Source organism: Lithobates pipiens, unplaced genomic scaffold, assembly GCF_037356315.1.
Source record: "Lithobates pipiens isolate NorthernLeopardFrog02 unplaced genomic scaffold, aLitPip1_a1.2 Scaffold_8, whole genome shotgun sequence".
Lineage (NCBI taxonomy): Eukaryota > Metazoa > Chordata > Amphibia > Anura > Ranidae > Lithobates > Lithobates pipiens.
The window spans coordinates 147312772-147337658 of NW_027507903.1; the positions used below are offsets into that span (position 1 = coordinate 147312772).

The 24887-nt window shown below is 42.4% G+C and overlaps 1 protein-coding gene and 1 long non-coding RNA gene across 2 annotated transcripts in view; one reads left to right on the plus strand and one right to left on the minus strand.

Moving 5' to 3' along the window:
• The window catches only part of UCN3 (urocortin 3), a 40471-nt gene extending 35230 nt beyond the window's left edge, over positions 1-5241 (plus strand). Inside the window, exon 2 of the mRNA XM_077474111.1 lies at positions 1103-5241. Within this exon, the coding sequence (XP_077330237.1) occupies positions 1118-1579 (462 nt within the window). The 5' untranslated portion in view covers positions 1103-1117 and the 3' untranslated portion in view covers positions 1580-5241. The remainder of the gene's footprint in view (positions 1-1102) is intronic.
• Positions 5242-24395: 19154 nt separating this feature from the next.
• Positions 24396-24887, minus strand: part of LOC143960482 (uncharacterized) — an 85660-nt gene continuing 85168 nt past the window's right edge. The window contains exons 2-3 of the long non-coding RNA XR_013270330.1: positions 24634-24824; positions 24396-24531 (exon numbers count right to left, since the gene is read on the minus strand). This is a non-coding gene — a long non-coding RNA (uncharacterized LOC143960482). The remainder of the gene's footprint in view (positions 24532-24633; positions 24825-24887) is intronic.

Sequence of the window (24887 nt, forward strand, 5' to 3'; positions counted from 1 at the left end):
GGACTGGGAGGAGGGTTTACAGCAATACCTGACCCTTGCGATTTCTGCAAGGGACAGGTTTATACAATTGAAGTTCCTCCACCGGGTATATTTTTCACCGGCACGCCTGGCAAGGATTTACCCTGACCGATTGACTACCTGCCCCAGATGCAAAGAAGATGATGCTGACTTTTTTCACATGGTCTGGTCCTGCCCTGGGGTAGTGGGATTTTGGAGAGGGGTCCTGGCTGATATTAATGCAGTGGGGGAGCTTACGATTCCACTTAGCCCGATACCTCTCCTGCTGGGTATCTGTGATTTTCTGGATATCTCCTGGGGGAAGAAACTGTTTATTTTTTACACTACACTCTATGCGAGGAAAGCCATACTACTGCAATGGAATCAACCTCTCCCTCCTACTAAACAACTGTGGCAGTCCCTGGTGAACGCGGCTTTGCCGCTCTACAAACTTACATATCTGGGCAGGAACTGCCCTGGGAAATTTGGGAAGATTTGGGCGGCATGGGTTGAGGCGAAGCATTTGACCATTACTTAGGCTAAGGGGAGAGGAGGGTGGGGGGAGGGGGGGGGTTTTCCCTTTTTTTTTTTGTAATCTCTGTGGTTTTCTTTTTTTGTGTGGTGGGGGGAGGTCTCGGGGGGGCTTTATATTTTATGCTGCAATGATTAGTGACTCTACACATTGCTAAGAAATATCTGTGTTTATATGTGATACACTTGATTATCTGTCTACTCATAATATGTATGTACTTGGCTGACGCATGTCTGTTTTCTGTTTTTTTATTTCTTTATTTTTTTGTGTTTGAAACATAAATAAAAATTCTTTGTTTAACTTAATTATAACTATCACCATCTAGAGTGCCCTGATCTCTTGTGTATATGCTGAATTCATCTTGAAAAGCAGAGCTTTGACCTGCCCTCTTCTGTACCTCACTGGTCAGGGAGGACACTCACCAAACTTTATGACCAACAGAAAGGAAGGGCAGGGAAGGCCAGTGTAACATCTGCCAAGATGAAGTTAAAGCATATTTAGGTTTTGAGATTTGTTCATTTTTAATTTACTACAGCTTTGACTTTATTAATATGTTTTTATATGTATGTCTAGTCGCAGGGTGGAAGTATGCCTCACACTAGGCTTCTCCTGCTACTGCTCATAGTGTGCATGGCCCGATCCAGTCTTCACTACAACTTTTACAAAGCAGAATCAATTTTTAGCTGCCTGAAGGAAGCACTTGAGGAGGCCAAGAGACGGAGCTTAGAAGAAAACTCTGTTCTAAGTAAGAGGGGTTATGAGTTTGAACCAAGTGATAATCTTCTGTCCCAAGAAGAAGAGGAGGAAGAAGATGAGAAAGAGAAAAGAACATTTCCAGCTGCACGATACAGGTATCTGTCACAAGCACAGGTGAAGGGCAAGGTTTACCAAAACAAGGCAAAAAGTGACCGGCGGACCAAATTCACCCTCTCGTTGGATGTACCAACCAACCTTATGAACATTCTCTTCGACATTGCAAAGGCTAGAAACATGAGGGCAAAGGCTGCAGCAAATGCCCAACTCATGGCCCAAATAGGTAGGCGAAAGTAAGGCTGGCTAGGCCTTGCGTGGGACACATAGGAGGGTACATACATTAGCACAAGACTTGTGTCATGAGAAGCCCTCCCATCTCACTCATGGCCGCATCTTGGAACTTATCTTTGTACAGTACACTGCTATATTTTGAGTCCTTCAAAGCTGCATTTACTTCCTACATGTTATTTCCCATGGGGTGAAGTTTCACCCTCCTCTCCCCCTTTCAATTTGAATTTTTTATTTTATTTTTTTGCTCTCACTTTTTCTCTCTCTGTCTCTTTCTGAAATCTCTGTGTTTTGGCTTTATCTCAATAACATGGGTTTATTATATCATATTTCATTTTTTTGTTACATTTTCCTTTGTAATCTCCTTTGCCTTTACATGGAGATTTTAATGCAGAAGTCGAAAATTATTAAAAAAATATGTTTGCATCTCCCACTGTGATGTTTTTTTATTAAAAGAAATCATTTCCAAAACCCCAGAGCTTTTTGTTTATATGTGAGCTCTTTGCACACCATGTGATAGAAAAATGAAAAACTATGCAGCTATGCCATTGCCCGTTTATTAGCTGAACAATTAAATGAGCTGTGTTTTTAACATTTTATCACTGAAACTTTTCAACCTTCTAACAAGCAGAACCCCTCTGTTCCTTAATAAAAAAAAAAACACCCTGGTCGGATCCTATGCTGGTAATGAAAAACTCCCTTTCCTTGACATGACTGCTGAGCAGTTTCAACAATTGCAGTTTATCTCTTTTGATTCAAACAATGTTTGTTTGTTTTTCTTCAGAAAAGAATGCCCATGTAATGAGTGGATTGCTATTTTATTGAACAAGTGCACCCTTAACAAACAGAAACTTTCCAGCCTGCTTAACATTTCTGTGACTTAAGCCTGGTATACACTACAGTTTTTTTTTCATGCAACCCAGCGGGTCGCACGGAAAAAAACTGACAGTTCCGGACGGGAGCTGTTGTATTAACCATGCGAGGATAGGCCAGCGATCTCGCCCACTGAGCTGTTGTGTTGTGACATGGGGACAGCCCTCCTGCCAGAATACTCCGATCAACGCTCTCTGCCATTGGCTGAGAGCTCATCTGGAGTCGGTCAGCTCCTGGTTTTACAGCATGCACAATACGAGAGACCGACATACACATGGGCAGAATTTCAGCCGGTATTTCCCAACATTCTAGACTCTATAATATCATAGCGTTTGGATGCTAATTATTACTAGTTATATTTATTGCACACTACTTATGTTAGTTTCAGCCTTGTTCCTGAGTACTGTGGGAGAATTATAATCAATAACCACCTATTTTGTAAATATTAATATTATCTAGGAACTTGGTGCTTTGCCCTTCCCCTTTCTGCCTCCTTCACCTTGCCAATGGCCACTCAATATGAGATGTGGCTAGTGTTGTCACCTGTCCAGTATTTTACCTGCCTTCCCAGGAAAAAAATGGCAATTGTTGCCAATGTTAATAAAAGGAATGGAATTTCAGGGCTGGCATTTTATTCTAATAAGAGATGACAATCTTAGGTGCATCCTTGGACACCAATACTAATTTGTGGGAAGAAGGAGGAGTGAGCCAAAGTGTCAACTTTTAGATTAAGTCAGCCATAGAGTGCCACAGATGTAAAGCTCACAAAGTGCTCTTGAGGACTGCTAACTCTATTTGCAGGAGACTACAGGTGCCTACTAGACATGCCAGATGTTGTTTACGAGCATTAGTCACTTACTAAAATGGACTACAAGCAGCATTCAAATGCATATATTCATACATGGTTTCACATTTTTCTAATCCAAAAAGTAGAGAGACTAAAGCACAAATCGATTATCTGTGGCATAATAATTGTTAAAATAGAAGTTTGCATTGTAAGAAAATAAAGCACACTGTGTCATATCAGCTCCATACACTGTAGTGCAAGAGAATAATACATTCCTTTTTTTTTAAGGCGTTTAATTAGAGAAGCATTGACAATCCAAGTATATGTGTGGTATATGGAAGATGCCACCTGAAACTTCCAATATGTACTGTGCTTCCAAGGAGCAAAATATAGCTAACTAGTGAAAAATATATCTAGTCAACTGTTTTTTCTAATCCCTTTGTTTTTTTTATTTTATTTTTTTGCTGTCTGCGCCCAACTTGGGAGATAACTCTTAATTTTCTACCTCAAAGACACAACCAGAAGGTAAAGAAAAATCTATCCTGAGTGAGAAAAAATACTTTCTTTGACAGCTGTCATCATAGCAAGTGTCCTCATTTGAAGATTTTCCCTCTATTCCTCTTTCGGTAAAACATGTGAAATTTTGGATTTTCTATTGCTTTCCAATCCAGATCACAGTAGACAAGTAGAGGCAGTGAATCTCCTCAGTTGGGTCACAGACAGCAGTAAGTACCTCCTAGTATTTCCCACTGTATCCAAAAAGTTTTGGCTTTAGATAAACTTTAAGGAAGAACTACAGCCAAAGCTTGTTTCCCAGTACTTCTCCTATGGATCACAGGAGTGCAGTCCGTTTTGCACTCCTGTGACCCATTTTCAGCAGACAGTGGGTTTAAACCTGCCTTTGGCTGATGTCACAGAGCTGGTCCAGGCTCGGGAAAGATTGCAACCATATGGTCGGGATCCGCCAGCATGCTTGGACAGTCACCCAGCTCAGCCTCTAAGCGACCTGCTGAGAGCCTGAGCTGCCCACTCCCATCCCCTCCACTGTCCAGTGCTCCAGTGATCATGGGGGGAAAGAGCACGGAGCCAGTGACTGACAGTCACTAGCTCTTTGCTCAGGGAGCTCTGAGAACTGAGCGATAGGCAGTGTTTAATCGCTTGGTTGTTACTGTTAGAGCCAGTGGGGGACAGATGCAGCATCTGACCGATGCTGCATCCAACTAGGTAAGTATAATTCTAGAGAAAAAAAAATATTCCCATACAGTACTTCCCTTTTAAGGAATTAATAAAACTAGTAAATAAGCTAAGTAAGCTAAGTATTCCACCTGCATCAGTTTGAAGCACTTCTGAGTTTGTTCACAATGCAGGTGCATTTGAGCTGCATTTCCCCTCCTTCATCCACCTGCTTCATCCATCTGCTTAGTGCTTTTTTTTATGTTTCAATTGACTTGTATGGGGACAGCAAAAGTTCTGACGCAAACAAAAGTCTGTCAACACAGCCCACAAGAGGCGAATGGAGTGGGAACTTAGAAGCATAATCACTATCTGGGAGTTGCAAGAGTTTGTAAGTGATTAAACCTTCTAGTATCCATTGAGATGTTTGTTTAGGGTGTATTGGGTCTTTGTGTTTTCATAAATGTCTTGACTGCAACACAATTTTTTCTTTTGCATGTTGGTACAATATGGCAAACATGATGGTAGACACAATCCCAGTAGCCAGAAAAAGATTACCTAATGCAATTATCATCTTGTCTGACTCTCCATGTAGGGTTAGACCATTTGGAGAAGTTCCCACTTACAACTCTGAGGCAACAAAACACAGAATTTAGTCTGCTAGATCTCTTTGCAAAACTGTGGACCAGCATCATGGAATATCAATTGATTGAATGTAATGCTTATTATTTGTACATTTGTAATTTTAAATGTATTGACCTTCAACCTGCAAAGTATAATAGAACTGCACTAGGATTGTTACTATATTGTTACAAAATAAATCTGTATTTTGATCATGTCTATTGTCATTTCATGCTGAGAGTTAAATTCTGATTAAGAACCAGGACTAATGTGTTTGTGAATGTTGAACTCCTTCCACAGGTGCTCTGGAAACAGATGTGGAGATGAAACAAATGTATGCACAGAACAGAACTCCAGGCAGATAGCTAAATGTATACATTAAAATACATACAGTATATGTTTGCTTTTTTTCCTACCAAAGTATTTGTAGTTTTGGGCAGTCAACATTACAAGTTATGCCTCATGCAAACTGGTGTATGAAACTGTCATTTAGGTGCAGGTGGGTGGCACAGGCTTGCTGCCCAGCATTCTGGACATTCATACTTGGACACATACTGCCCTAAATGGGTGCTGGCAGCAAGGGGGTGGACTGTGTCTTTCCCTGCACCTAAACTCTATAGTCTTATGCACCAGACTTAATCTTCCAATGTGCATGAGGCCTTCCATACATTTTCTAGACAGCAAACCCAGATATGGCTTTGTCGCCTCTCTGCCTCCCTATTGGTCAGTAGACCCACTTCATAACCTCTGACCAAGAAACAGGGAGCTAACCCAATAATAGGTAAAACTAAGGAGGAAGTAATACTAAATCAGGGAGCCATAGTGATCTAACTAGCAGAGTTGTGAAGAGCATAGAATGGCTGGCCAAAATTAGCATTTATTTGCCAGTTAAAGCATTAAAGTGGTTGTAAACCCTCACATATACCCAGTGAAGTGAACAGCCTCAGATGATACAAAGGGGGGAAACAAATCTCCCTACATAAGTCTTACATGTATATCTGCTATCTTCAGTTGTATATATTCTTTATAAAGTTCAGCTGGTGTTAGGAGATTTTCTCTTCCTGTTCAGCACTGCAGTGAAGCCTGGGCATACAGCCAATACAGCTGATTGGAGGAAAGACACACACCCCCTCTCCTCATAGGTAGAGACTTTCAGAACTGTTCATTGAATAGTTCAGCATGCTGCCTATCTATTTATAGCACCCTCCCCAACACAAAACTCAAGCTACTTTTTCTCAGTTGATGAAGAACTTGTCAGAAGTCATCAGGCTGATAACAGAAGAATAGAGCAGGAGAAGGCCACAGGACATAGGGTTTTTAAAGGAGATAAGAAAACACTGCAGGTATATCAGCTCAAATTTCATGAATCTGGTTTACATCCACTTTAAACATATATGCATTTCGTTTCAGTTATGTTTAATACTATATGAGGCAGAGAAAAATAACCAGACTAGAAGACTCTAGGTAAAGAACAAAGTATCGTTCCATCTTGATCCAGTACCAAGACGATTATTGCAGCCGTTCACAAGAATAGTTAGATGTTTTCCTGCCAACTGTCTCATTAAGTTATTAATAGTTATTGATTTAACCTCTTGCTTACTGGGCACTTAAACCCCCTCCTGCCCAGACCAATTTTCAGCTTTCAGACCTGACGCATTTTGAATGACAATTGCGTGGTCATACAACACTGAACCCAAATTAAATTTTATACTTTTTTTCAGACAAATAGAGCTGATAGTATTTAATCACAGCTGGGGTTATTATTTTTTGCTAAACAAAAAAAGGTGGAAAATGTAAAAAAAATCATGTTTCATAGTTTGTTATCAAATTTTGAAAACAGGTAATTTTTCTCCTTCATTGATATGCACTGGTGGGCACTGATAGGCTGCACTGATAGGCACAGATAAGGTGGCACTGATAGGCACATATCAGGATGTACTGATGGGGACAGATAAAGCGGTACTGATGGGCACAGATAAGGCGGCACTGATGGTCATTGGTAAGATGGCACTGATGGGCACTGAAGGGCACTGATAGGTGTTACTGATAGGTACCACTGATAGATGCCGCTGATGGGCACTGATAGGTGGCACTGATAGGTGGCACTGATGGGCACTGGTAGGTGACACTAATGGGTAGCACCGTTTATGAGGCACTGATTGGTGACGCTGATGGGTGGCACTGTGGGCACTGATGGGTGGCACTGTGCGCACTGGTAGGTGGCACTGGTGGGCACTAGAAAGTGGCACTGTTGTGCACAGGGGGAGCAGATGAGAGGGCGGGAGCTCTCCTTGATCAAGACTGATGTCCCTCTGAGAGACGCTGGTAATCTGCTTTTTTTTCCCCTCCACGTGCTATCAGCACAAGGAGAAAAAATACCCAATTACCATCTCTGTTTACATCACATGATCAGCTGTCATTGGCTGACATTTGATTATGTGGTAAGGGGTCAGGATTGACCCCTTACTCCAATCTGTGATCAGCCAAGTCTCATAGACTCGCTGATCACAGAGTGCGCTGCGTGTGGGCGGGCAGGCCAGGCGGGCACGGGAGGACATCAATAGATGCACTCCCGGAAACGTCGGTCCCTGCTGTAGCCGTCATTCGTCTATAGCACGGAACTGAAGCAGTTAAACAATGCATAATCTTCAACTGTGCATAAAGCTGTTTGCCTTGATTTACTCTTTGAAGTGGACCTATACTATAAACATGAAATTGCTACTAATGACTAAAGAAGTTCGAGACTATTTAGGAATCCTGTGAACTTATCAACTCTCCAGGCATTTAGTCTTGTTACTTGCCCTAGAGAAGCCTTTCTCAACCATTTTATCCCAGAAGCCAGCTATACCCTTGAAATAATTACAATGGTGGACAGAATACCACCTCTACACACAACTACAAAAGATCACTGGTATCATGCAGCTGGCTTTGCCAAGTGGTGTAGGTTCCAGAAGTATCATCAAATTGGAGGTCACTCACAGCTCAAGGAATCCCTAGCAACCTTTGGAGGAACCGTAGTTCAGAGTAGCTTTCCTGTGAGGGAAATCCCAGACAAGACCAGGTGTATCTGACCCATCACAATCCCGTCACTTATGCCCATCAAATGGCACTACTTGCGCCCATCAAGTGGCAATACTTGTGCCCATCATATGACACCACTGTGACCCCCACCACTCGCTGTCTGCCTGGCACTTACCCCATCTTAGTGGCGGATCAGGCAAGTGGGTGACGACGGCGAGCTGTGGGACGGCTCCTGTGTCCTCCATGCTTCCCCCTCCTATGTTCTTCTGTTCTGCTAGGCGTCCAATAGGGGCGCCTTTGCTTTCATCAAATCAGGTGACGGGTATTAGAATCACACTTCCTGATTGGCGGAGGGGCGGTTCAGTGTTAGAAAACCAAATATTAATTTGCTTTTCTAACACATCTGGGTGGATTGTGAGCTCAATGCTCTGTGCCCCGAGTCCACCTTTTTTGAAGCCTATGGCTCTAATCATGTGCTTCAAAAAACACCCCCGTCACTGGAATTCCAAAAAGGGGCCAGACGTCTGACTAGGGGGGTGGCAGCGGCGGCCATGGATAGATTAATGCATTGCATGAATCTATCTATTAGTCATGTAGGGGGGTGGCGTGACAGAGGGGGCAATGCCTGTGCGCCCTTAATGGACGGGCAGCCCCTGGAAGGAATACAATTAACGGGTTAGGTACACTTCAAAGTGGATTTTCAGTGCACATAAAAACAGGATCATGTTTTAAAAGAGGAGGAGTTGAAATGACTAAATTACTAAATGTAATCAATCAACACTTTTATGTACTTTGTTTGCAATCAGAAAACAACCATTTACAGTCCAGTACTAGAACTTGCAAAAATCCAGTATGTGTGCCTACCCTCACTATATCATCATGGCTGACAGCACAGAGGATAATCATTTTACAACTGCTATGCCCCACATATAAATGTTCTGCCAGCACTAAAACATTTTACATGGCTTATTTTCTCTGAGTTTTTCTGTTGTCCACAGCAACCAGTTGGATATATATTTTAGGTTTGTATTGCATTTTTATTGATGCATGTGTGCCTCTTGGGTGGATTTTCCCTCAGCCCCTATTTAAATATGCAAGAGCTAAGAGAAAATTTCCCACATGGGGACAAAGACAACAATAAAAAGTTGACAGAAGTTCTAAGCCTTAAACAGTCCAAAGTAGACCTACGCTTAGATGTTATTGTATAACAGGGCTACACTAGTAACTCTAGTTTGGAATAAAGTATGAAAGTACTAGAACCTCTGTCAAGTTGGTATTGCTTTCTGAGTTCCTGCTTGTGTCACTGTTACAGGATGTAGGGGAGTACCTGATTGATCCTGCCTGACAGCTTTTTCCTTTTTCTAAACTAAGCACACAAAGCACAAAAGCTTATCTATGCTGGCATGGTCAGTTTTTATCCTTTGGCTGGCTATTCAGAGGTACAGGAGACTATGCAGACACATAGCATGCCTGTATTGTTCAGTCGCCCCCCCCCCCTCCCACCCCCCCAACCAATTACAGCCTCCTCTGGCACACATCCCCTTCGAATCACAGTCAGCCTTTAGAAAATGTCTCTTGTTCAAGCATAGCCTGCATATTGCATCAGGCTGAACAGACTATGTGACACAGGCACACTATACGTCTGCATGGTGTCCTGTATTTTATACTGCTCTCTATACTCAAGCAGGTGGCTAATCGGCCAAATTACTGAAGTTTGAAGTTATAACTTCAAACCAGTAATTTCACAGAAAATAGAAAAATAATAAATTATTATATTATAACATATAGCATAATAATATATAATTTAGCTTGATTAAAACAATACCTTTTCAGCAGGCAGCAGATTCTCATTCTCCCTCTTAACTGTGTGAGAAAAACATGGGATTATGGTTAAATCTTATACCCATAAAACCATGCTTTTTCCTTCTAGTTAAGAGGGCTGGGCTGGAAGGTAGTAGTTGTCTTTTAGACACATGCCCCTTCTACGACACTGCAGCGAGAGGACAGCCTGCACTGCAGCATTTTTATTGGACAGCTTTTTCCAATTGTGCTTTACCATTGGTCCAAGGCTCCAAGCTATTCATTAAGCTCAGTGCTTCTGAGAAGCAGTGAGAGGCACTGTGAGGTCATCCTCTCTGTCTGCTGAAAACAGAGTGTGCCAGCTTGTATTTAAACTGTCCAACCTGTTGCTGCACAAGAATCCTGTATCTCTGGAACGATAGGTGACAGGAGCCCCCAAAAAAATGTTGTGAGGCCCTCCCCAAAAAATTATGGCAGACCCTTATCAGAGCATGCAGCTACTGTACTTTGCCAGGGGGGACTCCCCTAGAAAAGCACCTAGTCCTGATGTTGATGAGGACAAGGGCCTCTCCCCCTAAACCCTGGCCCAGTGGTTGTGGGAGTCTGTGGGTGGAGAGGCATATCAGATTTTGGAAGCCCAGTTTAAGAATATGGGGGCCCCCAGGTACCACTTCCATGTGAATGAGTAAGGTGTACACTACTCATTCACAAAAAAAATTCTGTAGTAAATAAAAACGCAAACACAATTTTTGACCTTTATCGTTATTTTTTTCCTCTTACGTTGTACATCATGTTAATCATGTCATGCAGCAATGTATATGTCAAGCACAACAGAACAACGGCTGCAGACTCACATGAAAAAAAAAAAAACTGCTGCCTGCCGAAACACAACCAATGTCATAACTTGCCTTGCGCCAAATTACATCTCTAGTTCTCCCTGCCACTTAAGTAAAGAGGTAGACGTGTCCATATAGGGTCAATGAGGTCATCGGTAACCTTGCCCCATTATAATGTACTATGTAGTCAATACTCATTCACATGGGGGTATCTGGGGGGCCTCATATTGTTAAAGGAGGCTCCCAGATTCCAACAGCCCCCTGCACGCAGACCCCCACAAACACCGAGCCAGGGTTATGGGGAAGGTGCCCTTGTCCTCATCAACATGAGGACAAGGTGCTTTACCGGGAAGGTCCCCCTGTGGACATAAAACCTGGTATAGTTCAGGAAGGGAGAGGCTGCATGTTAGAATAAGGACCTGGAGAGGATTGTGGTGGAACCCCCACGCTGTTTTTTTTGTTTTTAATGACAGGCTCTTTTGTTTAAATTCTGCTGCCAGCCAGGAATACCCAGGTGACAACAGAGAACAGTCACTGATTGCTAGGATGTCTGCGGGTGCTGGCTCCTTGACAACATACACAAACCCTGCATAAATACAGAAAAAAATACACCAAAAACGTATGTATATGCATTTTACATGCATTTTTGGTTAAAGTCTATGGGGCTGAAATCACACGGCAACCGCACCAAAGTAGCACTAGACCCTATTCAAAAACTGTGTTGTGCTGTACTGCATTCATGTATATCAACAACAAAGAGAATAATGTGGTTTCCATCGTCATGCAATTCTGTGTGACATAAGTCGCTTCTGAAATCGCATTAGTGTGAACAGGCCTTGCATTGCTTTTTTTTAAAACACTTTTAATTATGTATTAAGAAATACAAATTTGCATTATTTTACATCTTTATCTCTTTATATCTGTCTGGAGTTCAGCTTTAAAGGATAAGTTCACCTTTTTAATAAGGTTTAATAATAAGTACACTTTTTTTTTTGCAGGTAAAAAAAAATGTGCATTTATTAGTTTTTGTTTTAGGAGCCTGTAAATCATTGAACCGTTGATCAGCAGACCATGCAGACTGTCAGTGAAGCAGCACACTGATCAGCTTTTTTCTCTCTCTCACTCTTCTCTCTCTCATCCTATCTGTAAGTTTCTTGCACTGTAGCACTCATTAGCTCCAACCTCCCCCAGCCTGTGCTGTGCAGGGATTTCAAAAGGGTGATACCGAGCAGTGCTGCGACAAGCCCATTTGGTGCCCAGGGTGAATATGGCAAACTGCCCCCCCCCCCCCCATTTTTATAAAAGAATCAATGTAGTTTCAAAACAAGAATATATTTAAAACAATGCAAATTCAATTACGTTTAATGCGATAGAAGATACAAGAGTTTACTCACACATATCACCCCACACAGTATTGCCCCTTCACATATCACCCCACACAGTATTGCCCCCTTCACATATCACCCCACACACAGTATTGCCCCATTTTAAATACCCTCCACACAGTATTGACCCCTTTACACGACCCCTCCACACAGCACTGCCCCCTTTTCCCCACTCATCCTTCACAGTTTCATATATTTTCCTCCCTTCACTCTCCTACATTTCACAGAGCGGAGAGCAGGAGGTGGGACAGTCCTAAACTGAAGGCACAGCAGCACTGGGCGGGACACAGGAACTGCCGGGTTGACTTCATATTAGCGAACTGGTGATTAGCTGCTAGGACCACCTCTTAGCAGCCAATCACCTCCTGATTAACGTGACAGGCAGCTACCGCTCTCCATGCAGTGCTGGTCCCGCCCCCAGTGCAGAATTGTCCCGCCGTCCACTCCTCTCTACTCTGCTAATGATAACGGAGGAGGCTGGGGACAAAAGCGGTGATTAAATGGCACGATTGTGGCAGTCCAGAAAAAGAAGCAGCTCGGGCCGGACATGGACCGCAGGCCGACATTTAGTGATGGTTGCCATAGGATAATGATACTCTTATGCCTGATAACAACCCATCCCCTCTCTCACTCGGCCCAGGGCACCCGTCCCTCTCGCCCACCCCTTGTACCGGCTCTGATACCAAGTCATATTCAAGTACTTAGTCTCCTTGCATGTAATATATATGCAAACTCTAACAATAAATTTCTCTTATTTGCTCCCTTATGGTCTTTTAAAACTACAGGTAAAAGCATTTTGTTATATCCGTTCAACAAGTGCAAAAAATTGCTATTCATTCAGAAATGTTAGGAGTTGATATTTTCCTGTGCTCTCTTCCTCTGCAGTTATTAGTTGGCATTGTTCCCAGCTATCTCTAATTACCACAAAACACCTTTCCCTATGTTATGAAGAGAGGTAGGTGTTCTATTGATCCCTTCCTATGTTGACAATGCTGCTCATCCTATTTACAGGGGGATTGTCACCCTAGGACAGGAAGTATGTTCCTGGCACGATCACCAGGTGAAAATAAAAAAGTGTGAAAAAATAAAACAAATTCAGCCACCTTTTCTGGTGAGCTGCAAAACATAAATTGTTTGTTCAAATTGTTTTGAAGCTGCTGAAAGGAACCAAGGTTTTAGGAAGATAACCATGGAGGTATGCCTGGGCCACTACACTGTTCTAGCTAGGATTAGGGAAAGGATGTTTTTCATATTGGACTGTTATGCTGCATTTCTTCAGTAAAGTTACGTTAATCATTCTGAGCCTGGTCTGAAGTTATTCCAAAGGGTACACGTTGGTTTTGGGCGTAGCAAAATAACTTGGGTCTGTAAATCACTACAAGGTATGCTACAAAGGGCTAACTTGGCAAGACAAGAAGAGGAATGTAGCTGCTATGGGTAACCAAGTGAAGGAACAAGCTACAAGAAATCAGTCGCTAAGCATGGGTGGTACTTGGTAAGGTGGCAGGTCCACTAGCAGTGAGGGGGTTGTTATAAGACTCTCTCCTTAGCGGTTGGTTTCCAGTAGAAACCAGAACTGAACTCACGTTATGGAGATCTATGGCCTGGTCACGAAGTACAGGAAGGAAGGAGTTAAGTGAAAGCATGCATGGGATCTGAGCTAGGTGTTCGGCGAGACCTCATACCTCAGGAGTGAGGTAAATGGTGTATGCTGGACTGGTGGAGTGGGCACAGGCTCAGCATATCCCTCCTAATGCACACATATAAATTACAGTGTGTAGTGGCATGGTACAAGTCACTTCTCAGAGGAACTCTGTACTTTAGATACTGCACACAGTGAAAGCTAATCTCTTAGTCACTGAACTGCCTTAATGTTAGACATGACTGCAGTCCCTGCCTGGTCCTGGGCATTGATAAGCGTGCTCCATGCCAAAGGTACTCCCCATGCATAGGTGCAGAGGACCCTGCCCACAAGCACTTTGCATAGAAGTCATGGGCTTGCTTGACTATAGCTCCCCTGCTGAGAATGGTACAACCTGCCTACATAGGGCTATGCTCTATTCATTTTTTTATTTCAGAGGTTTACAACCACTTTAATGACTAATGAGCTGCAATAATTTGTGTCTTTCACATCTGCCTGAGCTTGGCTTTACATGGAAAATAAGCACCACATGATTATGCCTAAACAATCTTTAGGGAGAAACTGTCTCATAGGTAATTGCTACCATTTTCCATGTATGGAGAATACTATGGGGCCATACATACAATTATCACTGTGTATATCATCAATGTATCAGAAAGTCTACCCAGCAACATGATGTAACAAATCCAGGAGAACTCCAAGGTTTTGTGCAAACACATTTATTACCCAATACATTTTATGGGATTGATCTGTACATTTTATGGAATTGATCTGCAGGCAATTACTGCAGATGATATGATTGTTGATTGAAACAGAAGAGGCGTCAATTTGAAAATTGACTAAACAAGGTTCAATCAATTTTTCTGTGCTCACTAGAGATACATTACTAAAACCAAATGTATCGTTTTCATACTATAGGCAGTATATCTTTATCCTCTTCTCAATGTACAGTATACCTGCAGCCTAGTTGCATTACATAGACGATTCTCTACAAAGTGGTATACAAGACATTTGACACTGAAATAAAATCATAGCTCCCAACTGTCCCAGAATTCGAGGGACTGTCCCTTATTTTGAACAATGCCCCTCTAACCCTCTTTCCTCCTCATTTGTCCCTCATGTTGGTCTGATCTACATATATGTATATAAAATTGACTTTTTAGCTTTAAAAAAGTGTTTCCTGATGCTAAACCTTTCATGCAAATTCTAAATTGCTAAATTTGTAAATTTCAAAAGCCAATATAAGAAACAGTAGTGGTTAAAAAGCATTTGGGGTTTATGTGATCATTTTTTTGTATAATCCTACTTTTAAGGGGGCATGGCAGGGTGTACCTACAAACATTTGCTAGTAGGTGTACCTCGTTCCCATTTTAAAACGTTGGGAGGTATGTAAAAGGTAAATGCATTTTGTAGAGCAATACCTCTAAAATCAATCCTTACAGTGGAACTTTGGGTAAATTCAAATATTATATATGATGTGTTCTGTCAATAGCTTTAACACAAAAGTCCACCCTTTAACATTTGTTACCTGTTGATCCTTCTAGAAACGTTGTTATTTTACAACTTTCTTCAACCACTGGAGTAACACATATATGCGGCAGCAGGGCAGGTATGCCTAATTCCTATATGTCGCACATAAGCACTGTGCAAAATGTCGCTCTAAAAATCCTGTAAAATAGCAATCATGTGTCTATGCTGCTCTGAGCTTCTATGATGAGAACTTGCTCACTGTGCACTCCCAGCACACCAACTGAGCTTTCACTGGTCGCTGTTTCCAATTGGAGGCTAGAGGGATGGGCTCCTGATCATGTGATCACCATGATAGCCAATCACAATGATGGCATGATTGGGAAGTCGCCTTCAGGAGCCTGTGGCAAGCGGTTAACAGACCAAGCTGTCTAGCAAAAGTAGCAGTTAGAGGGTCAAAACAAATCATTTAACATTGACAAGGGTGCTTACAATGATCAGTGTTCATTTATGTAAAAACATTTATCTCAAAAGCGAAAAAAAAACTGTTTCTGTAACTGCCTATAAGACCCCTTTCACACTGCCAGCATTTTTCAGGACCTACATTGCTAAAAATAGCGTCTGTATAGCACCTGAAAAAAGCGGCTCAGTCCAGCCAGCAGCTTCTTTGGAGCGATGAAGGAGCAGTGAACTCACCGCTCCTTCACCGCTACTCCCCATTGAAATCAATAGGGCAGTGCAGCGATATTGCCGGCAAAACACCACTCCGGCAGCGTTTTGCAGGCGGATTTAACCCCTTTTCTGCATCACTCACCTTGATTTTGGCACTGTCTTACAGAGAAAATTACTTGATCTCTTCCTCTGAGCCCAAGCAGCAATAGACGCATTCCCTCTACAGGTGTCCCCCGGGTTACAAACAAGATTGGGTCTGTAGGTTTGTTGTTAAGTTGAATCTGTTTGTAAGTCAGAACAGGCATATTTTTTAAATGTGACTTCAGCCAAAAAAAAATGTTTTAAGCTTTTTGGATAGCATAGGGAAGGGTTAACACCCCTGTGACATTTGTTTTGCTGTCTGTGTCCCTGTTCAGAAGATTTCACCTTATTTTCTGTCCCAATGACAACTGGATTTTGAAAAATGTGGGTTGTTGTGGAAACAAGCCTTGGTGATAAAACTTCAGTGTAGACACGTTTTTCCCATAATAACTCTTAGCCCTTGTACACACGGTCGGACATTCCGACAACAAAATCTGTCAGATTTTTTTCTGACGGATTTTGTCCGAAAGTGGTGTTGCATACACACTGTCGGACAAAGTTGTCGGAAAATCCCATCGTTCGGAACGTGATGACGTTCGTGCCTTGTGATGGGACTACGTTGCCGCTAGTAGCCAATAGCTTTGGTGTTGTAATTTGATCTGAGCATGCGTGGCACTTTGTCCAATCAGAATTCTTTACAAACGATCGGACAAAGTCCGATCGGATCATGTTGTCGGAAAATTTTATAGCCCAGCTCTCAAACTTTGTTGGTCGGATATTCCGACAGAAACAGTCCGATGGAGTCCACACACGGTCAGATTATCCAACATCACGGTCCGATGGGACATTTTCCGTCTAAATATCCGACCGTGTGTACAAGGGCTAACAAGAATGAATTTCCCTTCCTAGGGGTAGGTTTCCTCTCATTTCCTGTTGTCTCCCTCCGTTTGCAAGTAGGAGTCGTTTGTAAGTCGGATGTTTGTAACTAGGGGACTTCCTGTAGTTAAATCTCTATGTCAGCCTGGGCTCATGGCACAATATACCACAGGGCAACACAGAAAAGGAAGGACTCTGGAGGGTCAAGTGAAAAGCCAGAAGACTATTAAATGTAAGTTTTTTTTGACTGGAACGGTGAGGAGAGAAGTGCACCAACAGTACACTGACACATAGGCACACAAATCACCCCAAGTCACCCCCCAAATCACCCCCTGCCCTCCCCCCCCCCCCCCCCCCCCAGTCACAGTGTCACTGATTACAGTGGTCATTTATTTACTGATCACTGCATTTAGTGTCATTTGTGACTGTAAAAAGTGTCAGGGCAGTTAGCTTCAGACCTCTTTATGTCCAGGGTACCACCCTACCCCCCTAATAAATGTTTAACCCCTTGATTTCTCCCCAGGTAACCCTTTCACCCCCCTTTTGCCAGTGTCACTAAGCAATTGTTTTTCTGATCGCTGAATTTGTGTCACTGGTGCCGCTAGGTAGCCAGTTATTTTTTTAGGTTCACCGCCAGGTTTTTATAGCATTAGGTACCCCCATATACTACCTAATAAAGGTTTTAACCCCCTGATTGCCCCTAGAGTTAACCCTTTCAACAGTGATCACCATATAAGTGTCACTGATGACGCTGGTTAGCCAGTTAGTTATTTAGTTTTTAGGTTCCCCGTCAGGTTTTTATATAGCACCAGGTACTCCCATATATTACCTAATAAAGGTTTTAACCCCCTGATTGCCCCTAGTTAACCCTTTCACCAGTGATCACCGTATAAGTCTTATGGGTGAGGCTGGTTAGTTAGTTTGCTTTTTATAGCATCAGGGCACCCGCCATTTATTACCCAATAAAGGTTTAACCCTCTGATCGCCCAGAGGGTGATATCAATTAAGTTTTGGGGTCTGCGTCACCCCAGGCAGCATCAGGTTAGTGCCAGTACCGCTAACACCCACGCACAAAGCATACACCTCCCTTAGTGGTATAGTATCTGAACAGATCAGTATCTGATCTGATCTGATCAGATCTATACTAGCGTCCCCAGAAGTTTAGGGTTCCACAAAATGCATTGTTAGTGGGATCAGCCCAGACACCTGCTAGCACCTGTGTTTTGCCCCTCCGCCTAGCCCACCAAAGTGCAGTATCGATCGATCACTGTCACTTACAAAACACAACACACATAACTGCAGTGTTCACAGAGTCAGGCCTGATCCCTGTGATCGCTAACAGTTTTTTTTGGTAGCGTTTTATACAGTTGCTGACAGCCTAGGTGCTTTTTTACCTGTGAATCTCACTAGTTGTACCAGTAGAGCCCAAAATGGCAAATCAAAGGTACACTAGTGAAGAGGCCTACATGTTTCTGAGCATGACAGATAGTGAAGAGGAGGTCACTCATCTGTCAGATTCAGGCTCAGAATACAATAAAGTAGAGGACAGCGGCTCCGTGACAGATAGCTCTGATGACTAAGGTGAGGTCCCTGCTAAGGTCAGGCGTACCCGATCCCGATCTTCTGATGTTGTTGAGGTGCAAGAACCGCAGGTCCCTTGTATTGAGCAGAGAGCCAGTACTAGTGCCGCTATTGCTTCTGGTGAACTGGCAAGCATCAACAGCCTAGTACACCCTGGACGTACATCCAGCACTGCAGTAACACGTGGTGACCTGGCGAGTCCCATAAGTGCAGTTCAAGCTGGCGAGGTGGCAAGCACAAGTAGTGTCCCGCTGCCACCAAGAAGTCAAAGGCAGGCCCGTCGTTCCCATAGTGTCCTTCTTGCAGAATTTGCCAATCCTGATTGGGTGCCCACCACTTCTGCAGAACCCGTATTTCCCCCATTCACTGGCCAACCCAGTATTCGGGTGGAAACAGCTGATTTTACGTCACTTGATTTTTATTCGCTGTTTTTCATGGAAGATCTCTATAGATCTATTGTGGACCAAACTAATTTATATGCTGGTCAACACATCGCCGCTAATCCCCAGTTGCCTTCCCTTGCCAGAGATTGGAAACCAATTACGGTTTCCGAATTTAAGACCTTTCTGGGCTTTTCTCTCAACATGTGCATACATAAATTTATGATGTTACGGACATATTGGTCCACGCACCCAATTGACCATATGCCCGTGTTCTCTGCCTCCATGTCCAAGAAATTATACGAGCAGATCTTGCGGTTCATGCACTTCAACGACAATGAACTTTGTCGTCCTCATGGAGACCCTGAATACGATCGGCTCTACAAACTCATAAACCACTTCAACCAACATTTTGCAGCCTTGTTCATTACCAATCAAGTTGTCTGCGTTGATGAGTCCCTGATTAAATTTTCTGGCCCCTTGTCTTTCAAACAGTACCTTCCCAGCAAGCGTGCCAGATACGGGGTCAAGCTCTATAAATTCTGTCACAGGGCAACAGGCTATGGATGGAGCTTTACGGTTTATGAGGGAAAAGATAGTTACATAGAGCCGGAGAACTGCCCAGATTACATAGGGAGCGCTGGCAAAATAGTGTGGAACTTGGTGTCACCCTTATTCGGAAAGGGGTACTACTTGTACATGGACAATTATTAAACGAGCATGCCACTGTTTAGTAATTTGTTTGATCAGCAGATTGGAGCATGTGGCACCGTGCGACCTAATCGCTGGGGCTTTCCCCAGTGGCTTGTAGATTCTCGACTCAGGCTGAGGGAGAGAACCTGCTTGCAGTGTAATAACTTGCTCGCTATGACGTGGAGGGATAAGAATGTTTTCATTCTTACCTCCCTTCATGCAGACACGACAGTCCAAATTACTACAGTGACTGGTGTTGTGGAGAAACCCCTCTGTGTCCACGAATATAACCAAAATATGGTCAACGACCAGACACTGGTACAAAAAAGTGTCTGTTTACTTATTTAAATTGGCTTTACTGAACGCTCATGTGCTATACAGAGCTTCAGGCTTGACTTTATCCTTCCTTACATTCCAGAAAGAGATTGTCCCAGACCTTCTGTATCCAGACGGTTCTGCACCTCACCATTCCCAACCAAATTCAGTAAGCTGGCTGCATGAGAGGCATTTTCCCTAAAAATATAAAATAAAAAAACAAACATAGTTGTCGTTTTATTGTTCTCTCTCTCTCTATTCTCTCTCTATTGTTGCTCTTTTTTACTGTATTCTATTCTGCAATGTTTTATTATGTTTTATCATGCTTGCTTTTCAGGTCATTTTTTTATACTTTACTGTTTACTGTGTTTTATTGTTAACCATTTTTTTGTTTTCACATGTGCCATTCAGCTGCAGCGCAGATTTATTTATCTTGACAGCAACAGTGTTTGTTCCCACGATACATAAAGCCATGACCCCAGTGCTGTAGGAGGTGATTTCACCACCATTTAAAAAAAAAAAGAGCATACATACCAAAGCATGGGGGCAGCAGGGGCGGAGGAGTGATTTTGCTCCTAATGCTGCATACATACGGTTGAAATTCTGGCGGAGGCTAGCCCGTAGAAAAATCCGATCGTGTGTACGCGGCATAACTTTTGCGGGAGGATGCTCCCATGCTTTGGCATATATAAATGGTGCATGTATGCCCATCATTAGAAGTGGGTGGATGAAAGGAGGTATTCTAATGGTGGGCATACCCATGGATCAATCTCTTTTTTTTCGTTCAGCCAACATTACAATATATGTCCAACAAGGACCAGCAAAGTACTGGTATGTTGCTGGACTTTGAATGGTTATACCAGAATGATGCCGCGGGTTTAGGTATAATCTTGGCATCATTCTTTTCAGCCAGTGATCGGCTTTCATGTGCAATCCTAGCGGCTAATTAGCCTCTAGACTGCTTTTACAAGTAGTGGGAGGGAATGACCCCCCCTCCTGGATATAAACAGCGCCATTGGGAAATTGGGAAAGCATTTTATCACACCGAATGGTGTGGTCAGATGCTTTGAGGGCAGAGGAAAGATCTAGGGTCTAATAGACCGCAAATTTTTCAAAAAAAAGAGTACCTGTCACTACCTATTGCTATCATAGGGGATATTTACATTCCCTAAGATAGCAATAAAAATGATTAAAAAAAATGTAAGGAACAGAACAGTTTAACAAATAAATAAAAAAGCAAAATAAATAATAATAAAAATATCACCCCTGTCCCCCCTGGTCTTGCACAAAGGCGAACGCAAGCATCGGTCTGACGTCATATGTAAACAGTGAGGTATCACCGCGAAGGTCAGATCGAGGCCAGTAACTTTAGCAGTAGACCTCCTCTGTAAATCTAATGTGGTAACCTGTAAAGGTTTTTAAAGGCTTTTAAAAATGTACGTAGTTTGTCGCCACTGCGTGTTTTATATACAATTTTAAAGCATGTCGTGTTTGGTATCCATGTACTCGGCCTAAGATCATCTTTTTTATTTAATCAAAAATTTGGGCAATATAGTGTGTTTTAGTGTATTAAAATTTAAAAAAAGTGTATTTTTTCCCCAAAAAATGCGTTTGAAAAATCGATGCGCAAATACTGTGTGAAAAAAAAAAAATGTAACACCCACCATTTTAATCTGTAGGGCCTTTGCTTTAAAAAAATATATATAAGGTTTGGGGGCTCAACGTAATTTTCTTGCAAAAAAAATATATGTTTTCATGTAAACAAAAAGTGTCAGAAAGGGCTTTGTCTTCAAGTGGTTAGAAGAGTGGGTGATGTGTGACATAAGCTTCTAAATGTTGTGCATAAAATGCCAAAACAGTTCAAACCCCCCCCTCAAATGACCCCATTTTGGAAAGTACACACCCCAAGCTATACATACTCCTGAGTATGGGGATACCACATGTGTGAGACTTTTTGGGAGCCTAGCCGCGTACGGGACCCCAAAAACCAAGCACCGCCTTCAGGCTTTCTAAGTCCTTGTACACAATGTCGGACATTCCGACGGAAAATGTCCAATCGGACCGCGCTGACAGATAATCTGCCTGTGTGTGGGCTCCATCGGGCTGTTTCCGTCGGAATATCCAACGGACAAAGTTTTAGAGCTGGGCTATAAAACTTTCCGAAAACATGATCCGATCGGACTTTGTCCGATTGTGTGTAGAGAATTCCGATCGGACAAAGTGCCACGCAAGCTCAGATCAAATTCCTAGACCTAGCTATTGGCTACTAGCCTGAACGTAGTCCTGTCGTAACGAAATAACGTCATCACGTTACGTACGTTCGGATTTTCGGACAACTTTGATTGACCGTGTGTATGCAACACAAGTTTCGGACAAAATCCGACGGATTTTGTTGTCGGAATGTCCGACCGTGTGTACAAGGGCTAAGGGTGTAATTTTTTTAATACACTCCTCACTGCCAATCACAGTTTCCGAGGCCTTGGAATGCCCAGATGGCACCCCCCCCCCCCTAAATAACCCCATTTTGGAGAGAAGCAGCAGAATGTATTTTGGTGTGTAATTTCACATATGCCCATGGCATGTGTGAGCAATATATCATTTAGTGACAACTTTGTGCAAAAAAAAAAAAAAAGTTTGTAATAATCCCGCAACTTGTGGCAAAATATAAAAAAAATGTTGTCATTATTCAATCACTTGGGACAAAAAAAAATATTCAATGGGCTCAACATGCCTCTCAGCAATTTCCTTGGGTGTCTACTTTCCAAAATGGGGTCATTTGGGGGTTTTGTACTGCCCTGCCATTTTAGCACATCAAGAAATTAGATAGGCAGTCATAAATTAAAAGCTGTGTAAATACCAGAAAATGTACTCGTTTGTAGACGCTATAACTTTTGCGCAAACCAATAAATATACGCTTATTGACATTTTTTGCTGAATACATTTTGGCCTAAATGTATGACTAAAATTGAGTTTATATATTTTTTTTTTCAAAATTTTCGGTCTTTTTCCGTTTATATTGCAAAAAATAAAAATCGCAGAGGCAATAAAATACCATCAAAAGAAAGCTCTATTTGTGGGAAGAAAAGGACGCAAATTTTGTTTGGGTATCACATTGCACCATGCAATTACTAGTTAAAGCAGTGCAGTGCGAAATTGTAAAAAGACCTCTGGTCCTTAGGCTGACAATTGGTCCGGGCTTAAGTGGTTAAAGGATGATATAATGTGAAGTATTTTTATTTTTTTTAATTATTGCACAAAATGCCTTATTTTGCATGTGTCCTCCCACCGCTCTCCTTCACCACTCTGAGCACTACAGCGGGAGGGGCCGAGATTCCCCACTGACATCAGCCGGGAGGAGAGCTGCGACCCCCCAGCGGCACTGTAAATAAGGTATTTTGTGGAATAACAAAAAAACACGGATACTGCACATCTTCTTGTAAGATAGGGGATTACAGGATTTGTCAGTAGTAATGTTACAGCTATAGCGGCGGGAGGGGCAGAGAGTAGCTGGATCATACACAGACTCCCGAGCTGACAGGCAGGTAGGGAGGGGGAGAGGTGGGAGAGAGGAGAGCAGCGGGATGACAGAGGCACATAAACCTGACCACGGTTATCATGGATCAGCACACTAAGGTGGACACAGGAACAGGCATGGTCAACCGGGTTTTTTAGAACCTAGAGAGGTTGAAATGACACAGCACAAACACTATGCTGTGTATCCTGCTTTAAAGGATCAGGCTTGCTTTTTCCTTTTTCACGGTTAAAAACACTTTAAATACACTGTCTGGTACCAATACCAGTGCAGAGCGTGCACATCCGTCTACATGCACACTGCTCAGCATGCACAGTAATATGTCCATAAACTAAAGCTAACACAAGCCTGACAGTAACTTTATACTAATCTTCTCAAATTAGAACACATTGAACCTTAGCAGTGGTATTACTAATAAGACCTTACTTATGATAAAGTTTGTACTGGAGTTCTCTGGCAGATGGGTCTAAGGCAGTGGTCTCCAAACTATGGCCCTCCAGCTGTTGCGGAACTACACATCCCATGAGGCATTGTAAAACTCTGACATTCACAGACATGACTAAGCATGATGGGAATTGTAGTTCCTGAACAACTGCAGGGCCATAGTTTGGAGACTCCTGGCCTAAGGTCTAGAAAGCTTGGAGGTGAGGATGAGTGAAGGATGCTGCCATTGCAGACATATCACTATTTTAGGTTTAGCTGTGGTGCTTCATTGCCAGAAGTATTCCATTTGAAGGTGAGGAACCTCAGCCCAATGTGTTCCTGACTTTTGAAAGCTTCTGGTATTCAGTAACAAGGAGTCTGCTATCACCTGGGAGTGGACTAGTCATCTCTACTGACAACATCAATAAAATAAAAGGGTTGGGACTTTGAATGAAGCACAGCTAAAAAACAATAACATTCCAAAGAAATATACATAGATAAAAAGAATAACATGATGAGATAAAGAACACCTTGACAATTTATTGTACATAATAATATCATCATTTACAACCATTCTAAGGATAATAGATACATAAATATATATTAGTATAATTGTAGGGCTTCACAATCACCAGGACTAATTAATAAACTAAAAAAAAAAAAAAAAAAAAAAAGTTAATATTTCATAGCATTAATAATGTGAAATCTCAGAATCGCGTGATTATATGGAGTAGCATGAGGCAAAGATCTACGCGTTTCGTGGAGTCTATCCACTCATCATGAACAGTTATAAATACAGAGATCTATAATAGAAAAGGGAAATTGCAAAATGAATGAATACTGGACATGAGTAAAAAAAGAATGAAGGTAAGATAAACAAACATTTACCAAATGCTTATACCTACACATACAATGGATATAAGATAATGTGATGTAGTAACCAGCTGGGGGCGCCATAAAGGAACAAACATCCCATGGGAGCCGAGGCCCCAAGACCGTGGCCAGGAAGGTGACCAGGGAGACAGTATGGAGAGCATGGGTGATGTAAGGAACTCCTGTTGATAATAGAGGGTATATGGCAATTCCAGTAGGTGTGCTGCAAAAAAAGTATATAACTTTATTAGTATATGAAGCTGGCCTTGGGCAAATACTATCCAAA